The 21779-nt window shown below is 40.3% G+C and overlaps 1 protein-coding gene across 10 annotated transcripts in view; it reads right to left on the bottom strand.

Moving 5' to 3' along the window:
- The window catches only part of PPFIBP1 (PPFIA binding protein 1), a 177906-nt gene that overhangs the window by 41172 nt on the left and 114955 nt on the right, over positions 1 to 21779 (bottom strand). For 6 of the 10 annotated variants that reach the window (XM_060166670.1, XM_060166669.1, XM_060166667.1 and 3 more), the window contains exons 5-10: positions 9047 to 9133; positions 7839 to 7952; positions 6684 to 6815; positions 2274 to 2366; positions 1860 to 1952; positions 383 to 497 (exon numbers count right to left, since the gene is read on the bottom strand). In XM_060166670.1, coding sequence (XP_060022653.1) covers positions 383 to 497; positions 1860 to 1952; positions 2274 to 2366; positions 6684 to 6815; positions 7839 to 7952; positions 9047 to 9133 — 634 coding nt within the window. Of the gene's footprint in view, positions 1 to 382; positions 498 to 1859; positions 1953 to 2273; positions 2367 to 6683; positions 6816 to 7838; positions 7953 to 9046; positions 9134 to 16478; positions 16663 to 21779 lie in introns of those variants that run through there. The other 4 variants (XM_060166673.1, XM_060166672.1, XM_060166671.1 and 1 more) reach the window with 2 other exon arrangements.

Raw genomic sequence — 21779 nt, forward strand, 5'->3', positions numbered from 1 at the left:
TTCCTAAATGCCTTACTTTATGTTGTCTCAAGTTCAGTTCAGAGGGGAATAATCTTGGGACATAGTTTTGGTTCCTTTTAATTCTTTTTGACACTTCCTTGTATTGCAATTTGGACATGATGGGAATTTACCGTGTAATCTAAAATAAAGTCCCACTAAAGAAAAGAGGTGCCCTTCTCCAGCTGCTCAAGAGGAAGTTAATAGATGCCCAAGCACAGTAAAGAGGCTTGGAGGAGTCCCTGCAGTCCTGGGCCCAGATGGCCTCTGCTACTCCTCTCTCTCTTAGATGCTAATGGTACACATCATCTAACATCAGTTTCTTTTATAGATCTTGAACGACTTTAACAAAACAAGAGAACAAATGTTAAATACATATTCTTACCTCGATCAAGAATTTCAATCCCTTCTCCTTTCATCTTGCAAACCAATTTTTCTTGTAGTCTTTTTACTTCAGATTCCTTCTCTTCCAGCTGTTCTTTTAGAGATGCCAGTTCCTCCTACAAATGATAAATTCATTTAAAAAGAGTAGATTATGACTAAAAGGGAATATTCAGAGAGTCTGTTAACTCTTAAGTCAATAATTAGTTTTTGTGAATGAAACAAAAAACTACAAGAATTTAGACGCAAACTTCAGAAATCAGACAGTGGCAATGATAAGCAGGAAGCAAGACAATTAATAAAAGTACAACTTATAATAATTATGGTATAATTATTTCAAGTTTCCTTGTGACCAAATTAAAAATAAATCTTTTAAAGTGTGATTAGGACTAGGGCAGCCCTAAGGTTTAAATCTTATGTTAGGTAAAAAATCTGACCAAGTTAATCAAGGAAGATAATCATTAGATGCTTAGTGTCATACAAGCAAAACAAAATGCAAATTGGAAAATAATATACTAGACTTGCTTGACATTTATTCAGCATTTCAAGATGGCACTCATGTTCCCTGGACAAGATAGGGCTTAATTAGTGGGTAAGGTAGCACGCGATGAACAACTTTAGCCAAATCACGGGACTAAATAATTCATCCTCATCACTAAGGTAAAAGAATAGAATCTCCTACAACAATGGAAAAAAAGAGATTTAGAAAACAGATTTTAAGTCTTTTTTTTTTTAAACTACACAACTATTTAAGACCCCAAATCCAATGTGCTATTTACTAATGTTTGTTTGTTTCATTTTGGTAAAGAATTAGCTTTGACAAATTTAAGTTTTGCTGGCTGTATTTAAACCCAGGAAATAAAGCCATGCAATGCTAATAAGTACACCTTTATTTTTCTTAATATAGTTTCAGTCTCTAAAGATACGTACTATGTTTGGTATTATGAGAAGATGTAGCTCTCCAATGGAGCTAAGAAGTTGGCCCTATAGTTTTTGTTTATGGTAGGAATGGACACCAAATACAAGGAATTTTCAGTAGCACTGGCAAGAAGTGCTGCCTGTTCTCACTGTGCTTCTAAGCAGTAACTTCTACTCACTGCCATGACAGAGTTAACCGATGCACACATTTATCGCCAAGAAGGAAGAAAACAGTGTCTACTACTGATACCAGAATTCTTTCACAGCTGAATTGCTGCAATTATTTTACTATGCTTGAATCTCAGAGAGTCCAAGAGAGTGAGATTTAATTTATAAACGAATACTTTTATTTTACCTGCTTATTGTTTTTCACTATTTAATATGTTTCTGAAAACAATATTAGGGATTGTATTGTCCCTCTAATCAGCTTTAAACATATTTTTAAAGAACAGGTGACACACACACAAAATGAATGCACACACCACTAAAAACACCATCACAGCAAAACAACACAAGCCAGAAAGCAACAGGCCATGGACCCCATTACCCAAGGTCTACTACACCTTCAGGGACTCCCACTTTTGTTCCATCCGCTGCTTTTCGTACTGCATCTGACCCACCTTGATTTTCATGCTAGAAAGTTTGGCCATTAAAGACTGGTAGAGAGACAGGAGGGAAAGAAAACTACAGATAGAAAAAGACAAGCTAAGTAACCAAGAAAACAGTATCAGTTTATAAAGGAGGTTAGATAATTAAGAGAAATGACAGGTTACGTTCTATCAGATTAGTTAAACCCTGATTCTTATTCAGAACAGTAGTGTTTAAATTCAAGATGGTCTCCAGCTTGGGGAAAAACTTCATTCCCTTGTAAAATGCCTTCTCTATCATATACTAAGTAGAAAATGTATTTTATTTATATTATTGATTGTAGATAGTGAGCCATTTATATAAACATTTTTGCCATTGTGAGAACTTACTTTGGTAGATTTCAGCTTTTTTTCATTCTGAAGTCTTTCATTGTCCATTTCAGTGACTCTTAACCTCAAATCACTGATCTCCTGCATTAGCCCCTGTCCAAAAAGCGACAAGGAAATACATTAGGAAACCAGTAACACACTTATCTACCAAAATAGCAGCTTGGAAATCTTCAGTCAATAGCTCCTGAGTTAAAGCTGGATGAATGAGATCAGACAACTAAAAATGAATGTGTCTCCTTGAGAATTAAAGCATCTTTCCATTGAAAACATTGCCTCTGCCCTAAAATGATGCGATTGATGATGAAAATGAAAGGTGACTAAAATTTTAAGAAATGTAGCTGATCGCTTACTATCATTGTGCAAATATTTCTAGACTAAAAATCACTATATGAACTCTTATCTTTTAAAATAAACCAGAGAAATTTTCTTTAGTAAAGTCATTTACTTTTAGAGACTTTTCAGTGATATATGGATATTTACAAAAGTACTTTAATAATTTCTTAATTTTTCTACAAAAAAACAGATTGTTCATCAGCCCAATCTTGGAGAATCAAATGAAATTCAAACACTTTAGACCAAGGATTCACAACTTGAGGGTAGATGAGGGCCTTATCATTTACAAATATATTATCATAATAATTTTATATTTGGAAAATGAAAAAGAAAGCAATCCTAATGTTTTCATAATACAAATACAATCATACAACTTTTCTACTTTTATTAAAAAAAACTAATTTGTGGGTTTCCCTGGTGGCGCAGTGGTTGAGAGTCCGCCTGCCGATGCAGGGGACACGGGTTCGTGCCCCGGTCCGGGAAGATCCCACATGCCGCGGAGCGGCTGGGCCTGTGAGCCATGACCGCTGAGCCTGCGCGTCTGGAGCCTGTGCTCCGCAACGGGAGAGGCCACAACAGTGAGAGGCCCGTGTACGACAAAAAAAAAAACCAAACAAACAAAACTAATTTGCTTATAAAATTTGTCTAAATATTCTGAGCAATAGTGACATATCTTTGTCCAGAGCCCAGAGAATAGGAAAAGGAAATTAGAATGTGAAACAATACCAACTCATCCAAAAGAAGGGCTCAAATACTCTGCGAAGACTTTTTTTTTTTTTAACCACAAGGCATGAAAACCCCACCAATAGTTAACGTGTTTTTGTTCCTTTCTTTTCAAGACATTTATTCCTGAGCCACAGATTCACAGACAGAAAAGAATTACACAAGAATGCTGTAAAAAACAAACAGAACAATGCAATAAGAAATAAAAGTTTTTATTGAGGGATTATTCTAAACTTCTAAGTGTAAGAATTCAATCTCACAGGGGCTAGAAAAAAGGATGCTGTTGTGAAATACACTTCTCAGAAAACCTACAAGCTTTTAAATTGTAGTTTCTTGTAAAAGGGGGAAAAGTACTACCTAGTATTATATAATAATTACTTATTAATATTAATTATAATTACTATTAATACAATGTTTCAATAAGAGGATATCTATTTTCTCCTTTTATGAATGAGGTAAATAACTGACATCATCTAATAACATTTTAGTTGTGAGTCCTTATGTACAAGTTCAGAATTCAAGTTCAAGGAAAAGGTCAGTTCCTCCCATTTATTTACCTCCCATTTATTAACCATCTTTGCATAATACGAATTCTTAGTAGCCTTCCTTAGTCAATCTGGTCTTTCTTATATATATTTTCCCACTTTCTTATTGGTAAAAAACAGCTTTGAATTCTATTGGATTGTTGTATTTTACCACTTCCTTTAGAAACAGTGGCAATTTGTAAAGAAGAAACAAATGAATAAAATAGAATTATAAATTGAGGTCATTTTTCTACTAAAAAAAACCTACCCAATCATGCTTTGTAGCAACACCATAAATATGAACATAAATTTCTAATCTGAAAGAAGCCCTATCTTCCCATGAAAAGTCAAGCTGGAAAATCTGGAAGTAGCTCCTTAACATGAAACTTTGAAAAATGTAATACAAATTATTTCCAACTAACTTCTTATCAGAAGTTCAGTACTGTTTTGAAAAGAAAATCCCTGTTATCTTCTCCTTTTCAGAAAACTCTTCAGGGCTCCACAGAAACTCATTTCTGATATCTGTATTCTTACCACAAGGGGGCACCATTGAACGATGCCAAACATCTATCAGCAGTTCCTGGGACAGGCAAGCCCTCAATCTTCCAAAGTTTCAAGACTCTTACCCCCAGTCTTTTGGAAGTATCTATACTTCTTCCCCCACTCCAATGTTTTCTTAGAAATTCCTCTCCAAATAATCTAAAATTCTAAGACAATGAGTATTCTATGCTCATTCTAAGAAAATGAGCATATTCAATTTTAATTTTTTAGTTTTAATTTTGAACACTATTTTCATGTTTAACAAAGTTTATCATATATCCCATAATCTCTGAGTATGTGCATGCTACATTTTAACAATACTGTTGAATGTTTATTAGAAAATTATCAGGGATTACTACAAGTTTGATAACAAGATCACCTTCCATATGATTGAGAGAATGCACGAGCAAAGCAAGTAACCCCCAAAGAAGGATTTATAAAAAATGCAGACAAACTCAAGAGATGTAGATATTGCTCTGGGGTCTTACAAAAAAAAAAAAAAATCCTAAAACAGCTACTTCAATTTAGTCCCAATATTTGGTTAACATCTCATATCCAAATTAACCACACCTGTGCCGGTTAAGACTTTCCCTAAACTTTGTGTGTATAATAAGGCCACCTCTTAATGCCCCAAAACGATAAACTTCTTTCCTGACACCAGAGTTAGCTCCACTGCCATGTTATCCATCTGTTGACTGAATTCTACCAATGTGTTCTGTAGCAGCTGTGGAGTCAGGGAAAGACAGAAGGGAAAAGAGGAAATATCCAAACAGATTTTTCAAGAAAGCACAAAAGCTAGAATTTTAATGAAAGTAGGTAACTTTCTAAGTTTTGTTTTAAAAGCCCCAGTCTCAATTAAATGAAAAACATACTTATATAGGTGACTGACAAAGAGCTTTAAGATTAAAACATGAGCTAAGCTGGGGATTTCCTTTTGTTAATGAGCAAGTAATACATATACCAAGACTTTCCATAATAGTTACATCTTCGACAGAAAATTTAATTTTAAAAATAACAATGGAGTAAACCTTATTGCATTCAGCTCAAGGAAGGACTTTCGCACAGTGGATAACATATGTGGATAATATACATCATATCATGATGGCATGGAGTGAGCATAAAACAAATATTTGAAATGAAGATAGAGGGGGAAAGTAAGTAAATGATTTCTCCTCTCTCCTTCTTGGTACCCAATTTTCTAATTCAGTATGACACCTCTCCATACCCCAACTGAGGAAACAAAATAAAGAGAAAGGAAGAGATGGCCCTCAGAGAGAAAAAATTTCTACAGTTCTTTATACTTAGTTTCAAATGAACAGATTTCATTTGGATATGCTCTGAACTCCGCCTTGACAAAAAAGCAATTAACAAATTAGAAAACCTGGATTAACAATAAACTAGGTCAAACAAACAAGAAAGCATGTTTAGCCAGGAAAATGGGTATTTCATGTTGTAGAATCTACCCTGAATTTCACAAAAGTATACTGAGCTGTATTTATGTGGAATGATTTACATGTGGATTAGACCAAAAGTAGAAGGCCAAATTAAATGACCTCTAAAAATCTGCGATTTTTATGATTACATAATGAAAGCATGTTTGCCATACACATTTAAAAATCTACTTACTATAGAGTAAGTAATCAGTGTGCTTAAATAAGAACTACTAGTAAAATCATGCACTTGAACCCATTATTTCCACAATGAAGAGAATCAGTATGGATGAACAGATGGACAGATGGATGCATGGATGGCTAGAATAGATAGACAGAAGCTCCAAATGTCCGAAAGTCAAAAACATTTCTAAAGGCAAGTGAAAGGATTAATATTTCATATCAAAAGTCTCAAAATAGGGCTTCCCTGGTGGCGCAGTGGTTAAGAGTCCGCCTGCTGATGCAGGGGATGCGTGTTCGTGCCCCGGTCCGGGAAGATCCCACATGTGGCGGAGCGGCTGGGCCCGTGAGCCATGGCCGCTAAGCCTGCGTGTCCGGAGCCTGTGTTCCGCAACGGGAGAGGCTACGGCAGTGAGAGGCCCGCGTACCGCAAAAAAAAAAAAAAAAAAGTCTCAAAATAAAAATTACCACTATCATTTAGTGATAAAAAGTCAGTGTAAGTTTATTCTTAAAAAGAAGCATGGATAATGAGGGAACATAGTAATTACCTGCCTCTCCTTCACAACTCCAAGGAATTTCAACTTGTTCTAGGAATACGTGTGTGCGAGATATATAAGTATGCATATATATGTGCATAGATACGTATATGTGTATAAAGAGAGAGGAAGGGTATCACTTACTTCTGTGTCTCTGAATCTATCTTCGTAATCCAATCTGTCCTTCTCTACAGCTGTCAGTTTTAACTTCAAGTTAGATATTTCAGCCATCAGGTCCAACTTCTGAGTTTCTAAGGATGTCCTGCTCAGAAGCTCCTATTAGAATTTAAGAGAGACATCCAAAAGTTGTTTTATTGTAAACAGCCACATATGGATGTGTCTCGCTTACGACTGCGAAGCAGTAACTCTTAAGTAGAGGATGTGAAGATTAATTCATAATAGATACATTTGGAAAAAATTATTTGCTTTAGTTACCCTTCAGAGAGCCGAACTCATGCTCCATAAGCATTATATTGATACACACATATATAAACGTATATATTCTTAAGCCTGATGATAACACTGAAGATGCTGTTATGTTTGCTATGTGCCAGGCACTGTTCTTACAGGTATTCAGGGGTTCAGTCCTCAAAACAACCTTATGAGATAGAAACTCATAGGATAATTCATGAATTATTCTTATTCAACAGACGAGGAAGCTAAGGAACAGAGAGGTTAAGAACTTGCAGAAGGTCATACAGCAAGGAAACGGCAAAGCAGAGACTCAACCTTAACAGTCTCGCTCCAGTGTGTATTCTACCTGCTGTGTTACAGGCCCTCTCATAGACGAGCACCATATGTGTGTGTACCCACATACATTACAAAATTTTTCCAATAAGTCATATAAGGTACTTATCTTTTTTCTTAATCATAAAATATACATTCATGGTTGGAAATTAGGAAACCATATGAAAGCATAAAGGAGACATTTAAAATTATCTACAATCCTACTAATATTTTATTCCAGACTCTAATTGCAGTGAACACTTTCTACTGTGTGTATGTGTTTAGAGACCTGCTACTCTAGGTTTTTTGCTTAAAATAAGCCAGGGGACTTCGCTGGTGGTCCAGTGGTTAAGACTCCACGCTTCCACTGTAGGGAGCGTGGGTTTGATCCCTGGTCGGGGAACTAAGATCCCACATGCCGAGCGGCGCAGCCAAAAAGAAAAAAAGTAAAATAAACCAGGCTAAGTGAATCACGAAATTCACCACTGCATGAGAGCAAACGCAACATATAAATGTAGCATCTCAAATAGGCCAGCAGAAAAACCCCACCTCGGTACTGGCTTCTGAACATACCTGTTGCAGCATTTCTTCTGTGGCATTCAACTTCTCTCTGTGCTCTTCAAGGCAAAACTCCAAATCGCGAATCTTTTCTCCCTGAGCCTCTACCTGGTCTGTTAACACACTTACCTGTATTTAGAGCAAAATATCGTAATGGATTAGGAAGAATTTGGGTCCCACTGCCAACTTTATTTCTCTACATAGAACAAAAACTGGGATGACGTTAACACTCATTTGGCTGTAAAAAAAGAAATCTGAGAATTAATAAGAAACCAGACCTTCACACTCTTATTTATGTGATGCTTATTGGTCTGAGGACTCCTATTCAATTTGCAAGGAAGTTAGGGCTGATTGGGGACGTGCAACACTTTATAGAGAAAGAGCATATACAGAAACTATCTTTTTTGAGGGATGGTGGGGGTAGGAGGTGGTATTAGAGATTAAGAGAGGAAATGAAGTTAATGTTTGAAAGAGAAGTTATCGAGGACTATTTAAATCTGACGCTTGACAAACCAAGAGTCCAGGGAATCCAACCTCCATGAGATGTTTCATGATCACACCGTCCACGAATGTGTTCGAAAGCCAGGGTGTAGCTCAGAGGCGCAAGAGGAGCCACTGGCTTAGTCCTTCATCCTCAGTGCTTATTGCAAACCTGAGTTTGCCTCCCAACGATCACCAGCCTCGTAAATATGCTTCAGCTCTTTTAGCTCAACTACCAAAGTAAAACTACGTGCCAAGGATTTAAAGGATTATGAAGGAGAGGAAAACTCTGATTTAGCCTCCAAACAGGACTCCACTACCCACTTGGTGTTTTGTTTGGTCCATGATATCATTGTTAAAATTGGAAAATTAAATATATATTCAGATTCAGAAATACTTATTCATATTTATGGACCAGATGTATGAATATACAGACACACATATATAGTATAAAAATCGGAATTTCTGCTATATATTAAAAAAGAAACAGATCACATCAGAAAATCAGACGACACTGTGCCTGTCATCAGACTGGCCCTTGAAGAGCAGAGGCTGAGAGTGTTGTTCACATGTGTGCTTGTTCTGCCACAGTCCTCACCGCTCCTGAACGTGTACGGATGGCCTACTGCGCTTACTTCTATAGGCAGTCTGGCTCCTGCGAGCATCTGAACTTGCCATCCCAATTTAAAACGGTCTTTGTAAGTTAAGTCATGAGGGAAAAACAGCGTTTAAAAATCACTTGCCTGAAGAACGAGAGATTCTTTATCATTTTCTAAACGTGCCAGCCTTTCTTGATACACATCTCCATTCCCAGGGAGGTGTCCATTTGTCTGAAAAAGGAAGTGATACGGGTAAGCCTGACCCTCTTTAAAACTGAACTACTGTGAGGGACTTCCCTGGTGGCGCAGCGGTTAAGACTCATGCTCCCAATGCCAGGGGCCCGGCTTCAATCCCTGACCAGGGAACTAGATCCCACATGCATGCTGCAACTAAGAGTTCACGTGCCACAACTAAGGAGCCAGCTAGCCGCAACTAAGGAGCCTGCCTGCCTCAACTAAAGACCTGGCGCTACCAAAAAAAAAAAAGAAGAGTAAAAACTGAACTACTGTGGGTAAATAAAAATTGCATATGTTTTTAATCCAAGGAAACTGAATTGAATTCAGCACAGCTGTTACTGCCCTTAATAGAAAATATGAGAAGGAAACATGGTTTATATACAAAGCAACAACAAGAACAAAAAACAACTCATGAAGAAGAAAATAATGACCCAAAAGGAACAGTGGCTACTGATAGTCACTGACAGTGGATGCTCACCTGGGCACGCAAAGCTTTGTGAGCATGCGGTCGGGCACAAAATCACTCTTTCCCCCTGAATGCCTCTATCAGCGGGAATGACCTGGGAGGCCCTTCCTTCCATTCCTGCCCTCTCCTCCCAAAGTCCCAAATCCAGGACTACCAATGCCGGCCTTTACACGGGAGACAACAGGGGCAACTTACACCACCGGCCTCTTCCTGCTACTCAAGTCTTCAAATCACAGGACAAATCTTCCTTTCCCCTTTTTTCTTTTTTTCTATGCGGTACGCAGGCCTCTCACTGTTGTGGCCTCTCCCGTTGCGGAGCACAGGCTCCGGACGCGCAGGCTCAGTGGCCATGGCTCACGGGCCCAGCCGCTCCGCGGCATGTGGGATCTTCCCGGACCGGGGCACGAACCCGTGTCCCCTGCATCGGCAGGCGGACTCTCAACCACTGCGCCACCAGGGAAGCCCTTCCCTTCCCCTTTTGAAGCCTTTCTCTTTTCCCCCGAGAGCTTAAGCACTGAGTCCACAATGACCTCCCCTTGCAGCACGGACTAGTCATGCTCATCGGTGATTTACCACATTCCGTTCTGAATTCATTAACTTCTCGTGGGTTTGCTTGTTCACCTACTGTTACTCTAAGCTTCCAGGCAGAGCCTGCAAACTGGTATCATCTTGTAACCTCCACAGCATCCAGCCCAGTACTCTACTTAGACTAGTGCTTACTCTTTTTTCTCCTCCCTTCTGCCCCCTTTTATCAGATTTGGGCATATATATGGATGGCACAAATGCCAAAGGAAGTAGAGACTGGGAAAGGAAGTGTAGATTGTTTTCCTCGGCCATCTTGTATTGCAATATATACAAGTGATTAAGGAGACAGATTGAAAAGGCTCACAGAGTGCAGACAACATAAAAATGTCGTTTTGAAATAGAGTAGTATATGTGCTGTGTCTCTTGGTATCTCATTTAAATAGTTCCTAATCACATAATGTGTAATCCCAATAGAAGTTCCTGATTCCTCATTCAAACACAACAGACATAAAAGCCAGTGGAGTCCAAAATGGTTAGATGGGGCCGCCCAGAGGTCAATTGAAAAAGCAAATAAACCACCTCAGACTTCAAGAAAATACACACTGTACATGCTTACTGCCCAGAACACGACTGATGTGACAGCAATTATGTTTCCAGAATTAAGTGCTTTTATCACTCTGCCTTTCCAATTAATGCATTTTTAAGTATAAATTCTGAGAATAACAAAAGTTATGTGTTGGGAAGGAAACAAAAACAAACAAAAATGGAGCTTCAACAAAAAAGAAAATTGCAGGATGTTTTTTCTCAAAACATTGGTGCACTGGATGTATTTCCCATGAGGCCACAAGAGAATCTGAAACTAATTTAGTTAAGCATGCACTGTGTGGATAAAATTTTTAACATCACCTGCTTGACCACACATACCTGCACAATTATCACAGCATAATTCTATTTATGTTGTAAACTGAAGTGCCCAGAATTAAATTACAAGTATTAGGAGGAGTCTGACGGAGTGGCCGGGATGACTTCCATCCCTGGGGACTACCAGGAAAATGAAATTTATGTTAACTTCTTGAGGACAGTTTTTTGGAAAAGAGCCAGGATGTGTAACGCATGTTCTCGATCTTAGAAAGTGCTGAGACCGGCCCTGCACAGCTTTAAATTCCTCATGTTGATTATGAACATTAGCGGGCATCTGCTTTTAAAACTACATAAACAATGTTTTATAAACATCCATTTCATTGGGTAGAAAAAAAAAGCTTTCTGCTCAGTGAAGACATAAAACAAAAATCCTCCTCTTCCTGACTAAAGGAAATTAGAGCAAGGTTAGAAGTGTTTCTAGGGCAGGTTCTAGAAGGGTTTCGCGAAACCACTGCCTATGATATGGAAATAAGTTGTTTCAAAACCAGTTCTACAAAAGTATCCATTTAAAAATACTAAAAACTGACCACAATGAGCATACTCACGTTTCTTAACACTGTACTGATATTTACAAGCACTCATAACCCTCAAGAGTAGTTTATTTTTAAACACTAAAATCACTATAGGTACATAAAGCAAGAGCCACTACTGGAATGGTTACATGCTTTCAAAGCACTGTGCTGACTTACTCAAGCAGGTAAAGGTCTATTCTATTCACGTTTATTTCTGTTTCTGCTAATTTTGTTACCTTTGCCTAAAAAATGTTAGCAAGAGGTAAATTCCATTAGGCAAATACCCTACCGCCCCTATTCTTCCTCCGTCTCCTGTGCTCTACCCCCCAGACCACCCCAAGCCTCCCCAAACCCGGCATGCTCTCTCACACACCAATTCTATTCCCTCTGCATGGACTGTATTTCCTACCCTTTCCTCCTTGTTCCTCATTCCTTAAGGTCCACCTCAAATGGGGCTTGGTCTGGAAAGTCTTCCTTGAATTGCCTGTTCACTTATATGCCAGTTACAGCATCCAGATGACCCGTCACTACAGCAGGCACCACACTGAAAGGACGAGGCTAGACTTGGCTACCTATGCGTCTCTCTCTTCCAACAGACTCTGCATTCTTTGTCGGTTCCTCTTTCCATCTGACGTGCAGTGAAGGACTGCAGCTAACTGACTGCTGAATGAAGGAACAATGATAGGTGTTCAATAAACATCAGACGAATAAAAGATGAATGAATGGTTCTATCCTGGCCTTCTTTCTTCTCAGTAAGACTTTTTTTTTTTTTTTTTTTTTGCAGTACGTGGGCCTCTCACTGTTGCAGCCTCTCCCGTTGCAGAGCACAGGCTCCGGACGCGCAGGCTCAGCGGCCATGGCTCACGGGCCCAGCCGCTCCGCGGCATGTGGGATCCTCCCAGACCGGGGCACGAACCCGTGTCCCCTGCATCGGCAGGAGGACTCTCAACCACTGCGCCACCAGGGAAGCCCTCAGTAAGACTTTTATTCACATTTCCTCTACCACCTGGTACACACACCCCTTTCCCCTCAAGCCTGTACCACCCTCTTCCTACCACATTTAAGAGGTGACCTCAGAGCCTTTTTAATGCACAGTAATTGAGGCCCTCTTGCATGAACTCCCTCATATACTTCCCTCTTCAATGCACAACATTACGTACTGCCTCCTACGTCTTCCCTGTCTTCCTTCCTGACAGTCTCAGGGGAACTGAGCCTTAGCTCCTTCCTAAAAGCTTACCATTCCTCTACTTTGGAACCTTGATTTCCTGTTTCCCTGAGAACTGACCTGCAATTATTGCCTTTTTCCTCCTCACCATCAATTTCTTCCTCTCAATGAACTTCCGTCCATTCTCCTTTCCAACATCTACTCCAGGGCTCTGTGCCCACCCCTGTACGCCCTCCCACTCCTCTCTGCCTGTATCCTTCACAGAAATCCATCTTTCTTAGCCAGTTCCCACCTCCTCCTTATACTGTGCCATTCTCTTCTTCTCTACTGATTCCTCTTCTGTGTCTTGTCTTGAACTTCACAATTAACTTTTCATCATATTCCTCCAGGGAGGGCTTGCTAGTGATTTTACGTGAGTTGGTCACTTATTCTTCCCAACAGTACCTCAGTACGAAACTCTCACATTTCTTTTGATTCTCCCACGATGCTTACCAAACCCTAAGCTCATAATTAAAAACATATTTGGTATAAACTCTTGTTGAGTCAATTTAACATCCAAAACACTGAACACCAGCCCAAATTACTTTACTCAAAATCCCAGAGATGCCTTCAGAATAACTCTTTCTAGTTCAACTCATGACGCAACCCTACATTGACCATGTTCAGTCCAGCTGAAAGTTTAAGTCAAAATTGGAATCAACTGGAGGATTTCAACAACGTAATCGTCAACTAACGGTGTGTGGAAGGGCGGGAGTGTAGCACACCAGGGAGGGCAGGGCAGGAGATGCAGCTGGGCTGTAACAGTGATACTTCAATTTAATTAAGGAACCCATGGTGTTTGCCAGATTTTCCTGGCATAATGGAGGAAAAATGTCTACAAAGCTTGATTCCTCATAGAATTATAGAATCCTAGGGCCAGAAACCACACCCGAGAACGTGAACTGCCTGAACTCACGTGGCAGGTGCTACACGTAATAACAACCACCATCTACTTTAGCCTTTGCCATCTAAGTAGGAGCTCTTCTTGTCATATTAACTTCCCCTTAATCATCAAATATAAATGCACAATCAAGTAAAAAGATGTAATAAATGTTAACATCTTGCTTTATGGGGGTCTCTTTTTTAAAATGTTTTTTTACAGAAAATTTCAAATATATATAAAAGTAAAGACTATAATGATGAAACACTTTGTACTCATCACCCAGTTTCAATAGTTATTAATTCATGGCAGGTGGGAGTCTTCTGTCTGTTATTTTTGCTGAAAGTGTCATGCTGTGTTTTCCTCTGATTTTAGTTCTGTTGGTTTGCATTAGCCTACACTTGGCCCTCTTTTGTCCCCAACCTTCCTTTTTGGTGTGTTGTTCTTTCCTGAGTTCTGTTGTCCTGTTAAAATCCAAGATCAACATACAAGCGGTGATTTGCCACAATTAAACTTATTTATAACACAGAACTCATTTTGAATATAATATTCCCAAATCAGAATGGTAGGTAACTAAATTAAAATAGGGAAAAGAAAATCAGTCCAATTTTATAAGGACAACAAATGTTAAGAAATAGTTGGACTAGTACTATCTCTCTCTCACACACACACACACACACACACACACACACACACACACACACACACACACACACACACACACACACACCCTCCTCATTCTCTCTCTCTCTCTCTCTCTCTCTCTCTCTCCACCCAGTAAATATATATAGTTTTAAAAACTGCCATGCTGGGCTTCCCTGGTGGCGCAGTGGATGAGGGTCCGCCTGCCGATGCAGGGGACGCGGGTTCGTGCCCCGGTCTGGGAAGATCCCACATGCCGCGGAGCGGCTGGGCCCTTGAGCCATGGCCGCTGAGCCTGCGTGTCTGAAGCCTGTGCTCCGCAACGGGAAAGGCCACAGCAGTGAGAGGCCCGCGCACTGCAAAAAAAAAACAAAACAAAAAAACACAAAACTGCCATGCCTTTTTGATTTCATGATTCTGTTTCTCAAAATTCAGTATCAACAAAGGAAAGCGGGGGGTGGGGGGGAGTTCCCTGGTGGCCTAGTGGTTAGGATTCCAGGCTTTCACTGCCATGGCCCGGGTTCAATACCTGGTTGAAGAACTGAGAATCCCGCAAGCCGCATGGTGCAGCCAAAAAAAGAGAAAGAAAGAAAGAAAGAAAAGGGAATGTGCAGTTCACTCAAGCTCCTTCAATTAAATGCTATCTTTAGCTACCAAAAGACATATCTAATACAGGGTCTTTCATGTCCTAATCACAGTATTATATCTGTACCACCACATGCAAACATTTATTGCCTGCTCTCGTAGGAGAGACTGGGGAAGAGGAGAGAGTGAGATAAGACTTGAATCTGTCAGCCACAAATATCACAGTCATATTTCATTTCGGCCCAACACCGCAATAAGGCATCTCATACTCTTTTGTCCTAAGAGTCAAAGAACACTACACCAATAACGTTGGAAATCAAGCCACCAGGCAGAGGCGGTGCTCTGCTGCCCTGTCCTCGCACTTGATGTGGTGTAATTAGGGTGGGGAGGCCTACCTTTGTGCTGTAAACAATCATCTCAGGGCAACACCGCTACCATTTGGGGCCAGTGGAGCATCCCCTCCAACCGGCCAGTGCCCCTGTGTACTATAGTACCTCTGACTCTGGGTCAGTCTTGCAAACAGCCCACTTATTTTTCCTTCCTAAATTTCTACTGCAGTTCAGAAGAACAACGTCTTCAGGAAGCCCTCTCTTTATTCCAAAATCTCAGCATCTCTGCTCAGAAAGAAAACCAAAAGGGGACATAAACCTCCCACACATTTCATCCCATCCCAAAAGCCCAATCATGACCCTCTCCTAGAAAGACATCAGTTTATTCAATGCTGCCAGAAAATACATCAAAGACTGAAACTCAGAATGAGTCTGAATATATTCTGTACTTTCCAAGTCAAGATTACAGATGTGGTCAAAATTAGACTATGGCTTTGAGGTTTTGTTTTTCTGGGTTTTAATTTTCACGGTGCTTGTTTCCCAGAGACAGAAAGTATCTTCTTAACTAAACAGTGCTCTGGAGCGAGAGAAACCACAGCAGTAGGCCAGCCTCTGAGGTGCCTTACTCCAAAAATGTCACTACATCTGCAATGCTGGGGAGAGCAGCAGACGCCAAGTGCTTTCATCTGCCAGTCTTGTTAGAAGTACAGTGAGAGAGCTTCCCTTGGAGTATTTGTGCCAAATTAAAATATTAATTGCCGAGATACAATGGCTATCCTGTTACACAGCTAGGGCACGCCAGCACCTCCCTCCTTCGCGCATCCACAGCCAATACAGGGTGAGGTTCGACTGCTTTAGTGTCTCCTAAAGAGTTCTTTTAGACACTTTTCCTGAGGAGAGAAGATGGGCTGTACCCCTTCCTCGCCTTATTTTCACGCACGTCACCACGCTCCTGAAGCTTCTGTAGCAGGGAGGGGGTACACGATGAGGCTGCAACATCATCCCGGTCACAGGGATACTCCAAAGTCCCCTGAGTCCCAGAAGGATGGAGAACAGAAGGTCCCGTAGAAACTGAGGCCCAGCTCCTATTCTAGGAGTGCACCATATTCATTCATTCACCCGTTACTCATTCCTTTATTCATATTTATTAAAATCTAGCTACGTGACAGGATGCAGAGCTAGCGAAAGAACCTCTTCTACTTTGGGAAGGGGAACTTGAGATCAAGAAAAAATGCTGTCGCTATTTTTCTTGCCACTTATTCTTTCTTAACTCACTTTCATAAAAGAATAGAGGAATCTTTTTATTCAATCCCAACAACTACTGGTAGCCTGGGATTCCACTGAGAGCGCCTCTCTCGCTGTGCACACAGCCCTGGCCTCTCCTGATGGAGAATTCTGCTGACTTGGTCCATGTGCTTTCCTGTTTCTGTGGACCCTTTCCATGTGAGTTTTCCAGAAGCCTAAGGGAAAAACAGGTTTAACTTCAACCAGGACGTCTCAGTGAGACGTGGCGTAACTCAGATAATTGTGACCACATATGGGATACAATCTTCGGATGCACCTTGTTTGCCAAGGCTTGAAAAAACATTCCCTGGAGGCACACAGGAAAAGAGAAGCTGGCCAGAGAGCAGCAGGGATCAGGGGATGGTGGGATGGGGACGGATTCTGTGGCTGAGGGTCAGGGACTCGGGAAGAACAGCCAGCAGCCCTGGAGAGAACATACCCCGTGTCTGCACTCTTTAAATAAATTCTGAGTATTGTTATTTTTACAGAAACATTTAAACGAGGTACATTTAGGATTAATATTATCTTTCTTTTTAACATAGAGAAAAGGTAGAAATGCATTAGAATGAGTTAACAGGTCAGGAGCCAGTCACGAACACTTCATTTCCCCCATTTTATATGCTACTTATCTCATGGCTTATGGTGCCTGACTTGCAGTTTTTACCATCAGTATTTTCATTCACTTTGTTGAAAACTGTCTTTTTGTAATTTCTGGTGATTTTGAGACTGCTTCATAATTAAAAATGCCAAATGATCAGACACTTTGGGATTTCAGGATCTGGTGAAGGTCATGAACCTCAGCTCCATCTACTGGAAAAAGCATTGTAAGAATGTTCTAGGGCAATTCATCAGGTTAGCTCGAAAGTAAACAAAAACTACTTGTTTGGCTCAAACAATTAGACATATTTTTCTATTTGCTCTCTTAAACTCTGAGCTGGATGAAGCACATAGTTCTCCATTATTAATATTTGTGTTAACACACAACATTTCACAATCAAAACAGAGAATTATACCTCAGTTATTGAACAAATATGTTGTATTCAATTGATTTTTTTTTTTAACCACAGGAGACAAACTTCCAAGTCCTAAAAGAAACTTATTCATTCCTAGAAGGCTATAGGTATAGCTACCTGATTAAAACAAATTCATTCTTGTAGATTTAATACCCTTCACTCTAACAGGCTACTAGTGTTACTATTTTCTTATCCAGCTTCTGATCATATGAAACAATTGAACAGGCAGCAGAAATCAGCAGTGAAGAATAACCTGCACCCTACAGGAAACCAGGGGATCTTCCTGGCTTGGGTAAAATAAGGGTTAGAAATTCAAATGCCCAGTTGCACTAATGAGTAGCTTAGCATCAGTCAGTCAAGTACATGGACTCCCACGTTGGCCATCATTAAACATGAATGAAATCTTAATTACGTAACTAGTATCATTAATAAGTTTTTCTAAAATGTTGTGGAAGCTTCCCCATTGTCTGGGAAATATCTGTGCTCTTTTATCAAAGAAGTAAACCGTAGAAATAATTTGTAACCTAACCTCCCTTGTAACTGGACTCAACCCTTTCTTTCCCTCATTGCAGAGGGTCCTGTTAAACGTTTCCCTTGCTCTCTACAATCCACTCTTCAGTATTACCTTTTTGACCAGGCTCACCGACAATTTACTCAACATACATTAGCTTGTGGGATCCTCATAACCCTGTGTGGCAGAAACTATCACTCCCATTTTACAGATGAGGAAACTGAGACAAACAGCTTAAGAAAATTTCCCCAAATCCTACAAGCTTGTAAGAGTCAGAGCCAACATTTAAAGTTCAAGTCTGCTGTCTCCGGAGCCAGCGTTTGTAACTGCCAATTTACAGCCCTGCCTTCTTTATCATTCACGGCTTTTTTACGACAGGATCTCCTTTATTCGTTATTTTGATGATTATCCCACGTACAATACAATTCGTAGGATTCTGTGTTCCTCCAATTCTAAGATGCCATTAAATTTTATCAAATTATTAATTTTAAAATTTTTGATTAGAGTAAAGCACACATAAAAATTTACAATTTTGGGGCTTCCCTGGTGGCTCAGTGGTTGAGAGTCCACCTGCCGATGCAGGGGACGCAGGTTCGTGTCCCGGTCCGGGAGGATCCCACATGCCACGAAGCGGCTGGGCCCGTGGGCCATGGCCGCTGGGCCTGCGCGTCTGGAGCCCTGTGCTCCGCAACGGGAGGGGCCACAACAGTGAGAGGCCCGCGTACCGCAAAAAAAAAAAAAAAAAAATTTACAATTTTAACCATGTTTACGTAGACAGTTCAGTGGCATTAAGTGCATTCACACCGTTGTGCAATCATCATCACCATCCATCTACAGAACTCTTTTCATCTTGCAAAACCGAAGCTGTGTACCCATCAAATATTAACTTCTCACTCCTCCCTACCCCAGCCCATGGCAACCACTATTCTATTTTCTGTCTCCATGAATTTATTTGACTACTCTAGGTACCTTATTATTTAAAGAAAGAAACAATCCCAGCTAAAACGTGTATAATAGATACCTCTTTTAAGATCGTAAGACACATCACAACTTCTGACATATTAAAATGGGAGAAAGCTATACTATCAGCAAATCATTAAATTGCAAGCCTTAAGACCCTCTACCTATTGGATCTAAAATTAAAGTCTGCTACAGGGTAGGCTCTGACTATTCATGTCACACCTATGCCTTCATTATTCCAAACACTCATTCCCATTCTCCCCTTCTTGCTTTGGGCTTTGCCCTTTGCCATCTTTCTTCTTTTATTTTTTCATTTTCTACGTGCTTGAGAAAATACATGTAATTTGGAAGGATTGGGGTCCACGTGAGGGGACAGATATAAATCAGTTGGACAAATATAAATAAGTTTAACCCTCCAAAAACTTACCTCCCTGGACTCACATCTAGTTTTTTATTGTCATTTTTTGGATGAAAACTGAATCTTTGTAAGGTATGTAAAGTATTTGTCATTTTGTGGCTACTTAACTTTAAAATGTCAAATATTAAGATAGAGAGCAACCCCAAACACAAATTAACAAGCCATTATGCACCCAAAGAATAAATTTAACACAATAAATAACCTCAGTTCATCCAAATGTATATGCCATTTTATCATTCGTGGAGCATCATTCATCACACATATAATTACTGACCACCTACTAAGTGCCAAGCATTGTCCTAGGCAACATCGATACACTTTTGGTTTGTTTTAAACATAGGCAAAAATCTTTGATTCATGATGCTTCCATTCCAGTTGGAGAGACAGAAAATACACATAAATATGGCAAATACATATTGCGTAAGAAAGTGGTGAGTTTTAGAAAAAAATAAAGCAGGGAGATGTACTACGAAGAATAAATATGTGAAATTTTAGATAGGGTGGCCAGGAAAGGCCTCACTGAGAGCACAACTTTTAAAGGAGAATGCAAGAAAGCTAGCCATACAGATATCCGAGGAAAGCACTTTCCAGGCAGAGTGAACAGCCAGTGCAAAGGCCCTGAGGCCAGTCTCCCCAGCATGTTGTAGAATCAGTGAGGAATCCCATGTGCCTGAAGTGGAGTGAAAGAGGGGAAGTGCAATGAGACACTAGGTCAGAAAGCAGTGAGGAGTAAGTCCTAAAGGCCTTGCAATCCAGCAAGTACTTTGGCTTCTCTCAGTGAGCTGTGACTATCACTGGAAGTTTCTGAAAAAGGTATGAATGACATGATTTAGGTTCAGATACCATCATCACCACTTTCAATCTTTTCCAGAAATACTGTAACAGAACAGATTGAGCACACATTAATGGCAAAGTTTTGGACACAAGTGAAAAATTCAACCACAGTACTCTCAAGCTGTGGCTGCCATTGGCTGCCTCTGGAGGCTGGCTGGGAATGGGCTCCTCTACCAGCATAAGTTCCTTTCCTATTACGTGCTGAATGGTCAGGAAAACATGGAGTAAAGAAGGGGTGAGAGAGGAAGTAGAAATAGCCTAAGGAATATGCTAGGAAATGTCTGTTTTCAGGGCATGAAGCAATTCTCCAAAGAAATCAGCAAACCTGGATACTTAAATCTCTAGAGGAGAAACTTGCAGAGCAATTATAAAGTACAACGAGGCACTGTGTATTATAAAAAGTAAAATATCTCTAACTATCAAGGTTGCATAGCTGCACCACCACTAAAAGGTAGATCGTACTGTTTGTGCTTGAAATGGGAAGGTACAATATATTGGCCGGAAAGGTAAGAAGGTCCAGCATGGGACTGGGTGGGAACACCGGTATTTGTGTCACATCACATGAAAATGCTTTAGTCGTAGGATGTACTTATCAAGGTTCCCAAAGCGAACACCTTACATTTCCACCACAGACCAAAAACAGATCTTGATTCTTTCATACAATTTTCATTAGCTTTTATATAAATATTGATACAATTAACTTCTAGGCTTATTCATGCATCTTCCTAAAAATTGAATATCCTTTAAATACTTACAAAATAAACACCTTTTCTACTTTCTCTTCTGAATATTTTTGTGATATTCTCTAGATTTTACGTGTTTAACACATACTAAGACCACGGTATTTACCACTATGTCCCGGGAAAGGGCAGATCTGCCGGATGCCTAGAACGAGGCTCATTGTTCAGTGAATAAGAACACCATTTAAAGCCCAATCCACAGCTTAACTGATGCACCGGAACTGAAATGACTGCCACAACCACTAGATGGCACTTGACATCAACTACTGCTACCAACCTCCCTTGTTATTAGAGGTATCTATTCACTGCACTCCCTATTTTGAATTGCTACTGGGTCCTTTTACAGTAAACTTCCCAGTACTACCAGGAAAGCATCTATTAAGTGCAACTGTTCTTTCCCTCACAGGACTATTTGGTTTTAAGCCACAGCAGGTCATTCAAGCACAATTGAAAAGCTAGTCCACTTTTATGGGTAAAATCAGGTGACCAGCTGGCATTCATGAAATGTATACTAACAGCACTTTAAAAAAAACTATTCTGGGACTTCCCTGGTGGCACAGTGGTTAAGAATCCACCTACCAATGCAGGTGACAGGGGTTTGAGCCCTAGTCCAGGAAGATCCCACATGCCGCAGAGCAACTGAGCCTGTGCGCCACAACTACTGAGCCTGCGCTCTAGAGCCCGCGAGCCACAGCTACTGAGCCCGCGCGCCTAGAGCCCGTGCTCCGCAACAAGAGAAGCCACCGCAAGTAGAAGCCCGCGCACCGCAACAAAGAGTAGCCCCTGCTCGCCGCAGCTAGAGAAAGCCCGCACACA

The sequence above is a fragment of the Lagenorhynchus albirostris genome, chromosome 11, assembly GCF_949774975.1.
Source record: "Lagenorhynchus albirostris chromosome 11, mLagAlb1.1, whole genome shotgun sequence".
Taxonomy (NCBI): Eukaryota; Metazoa; Chordata; class Mammalia; order Artiodactyla; family Delphinidae; genus Lagenorhynchus; species Lagenorhynchus albirostris.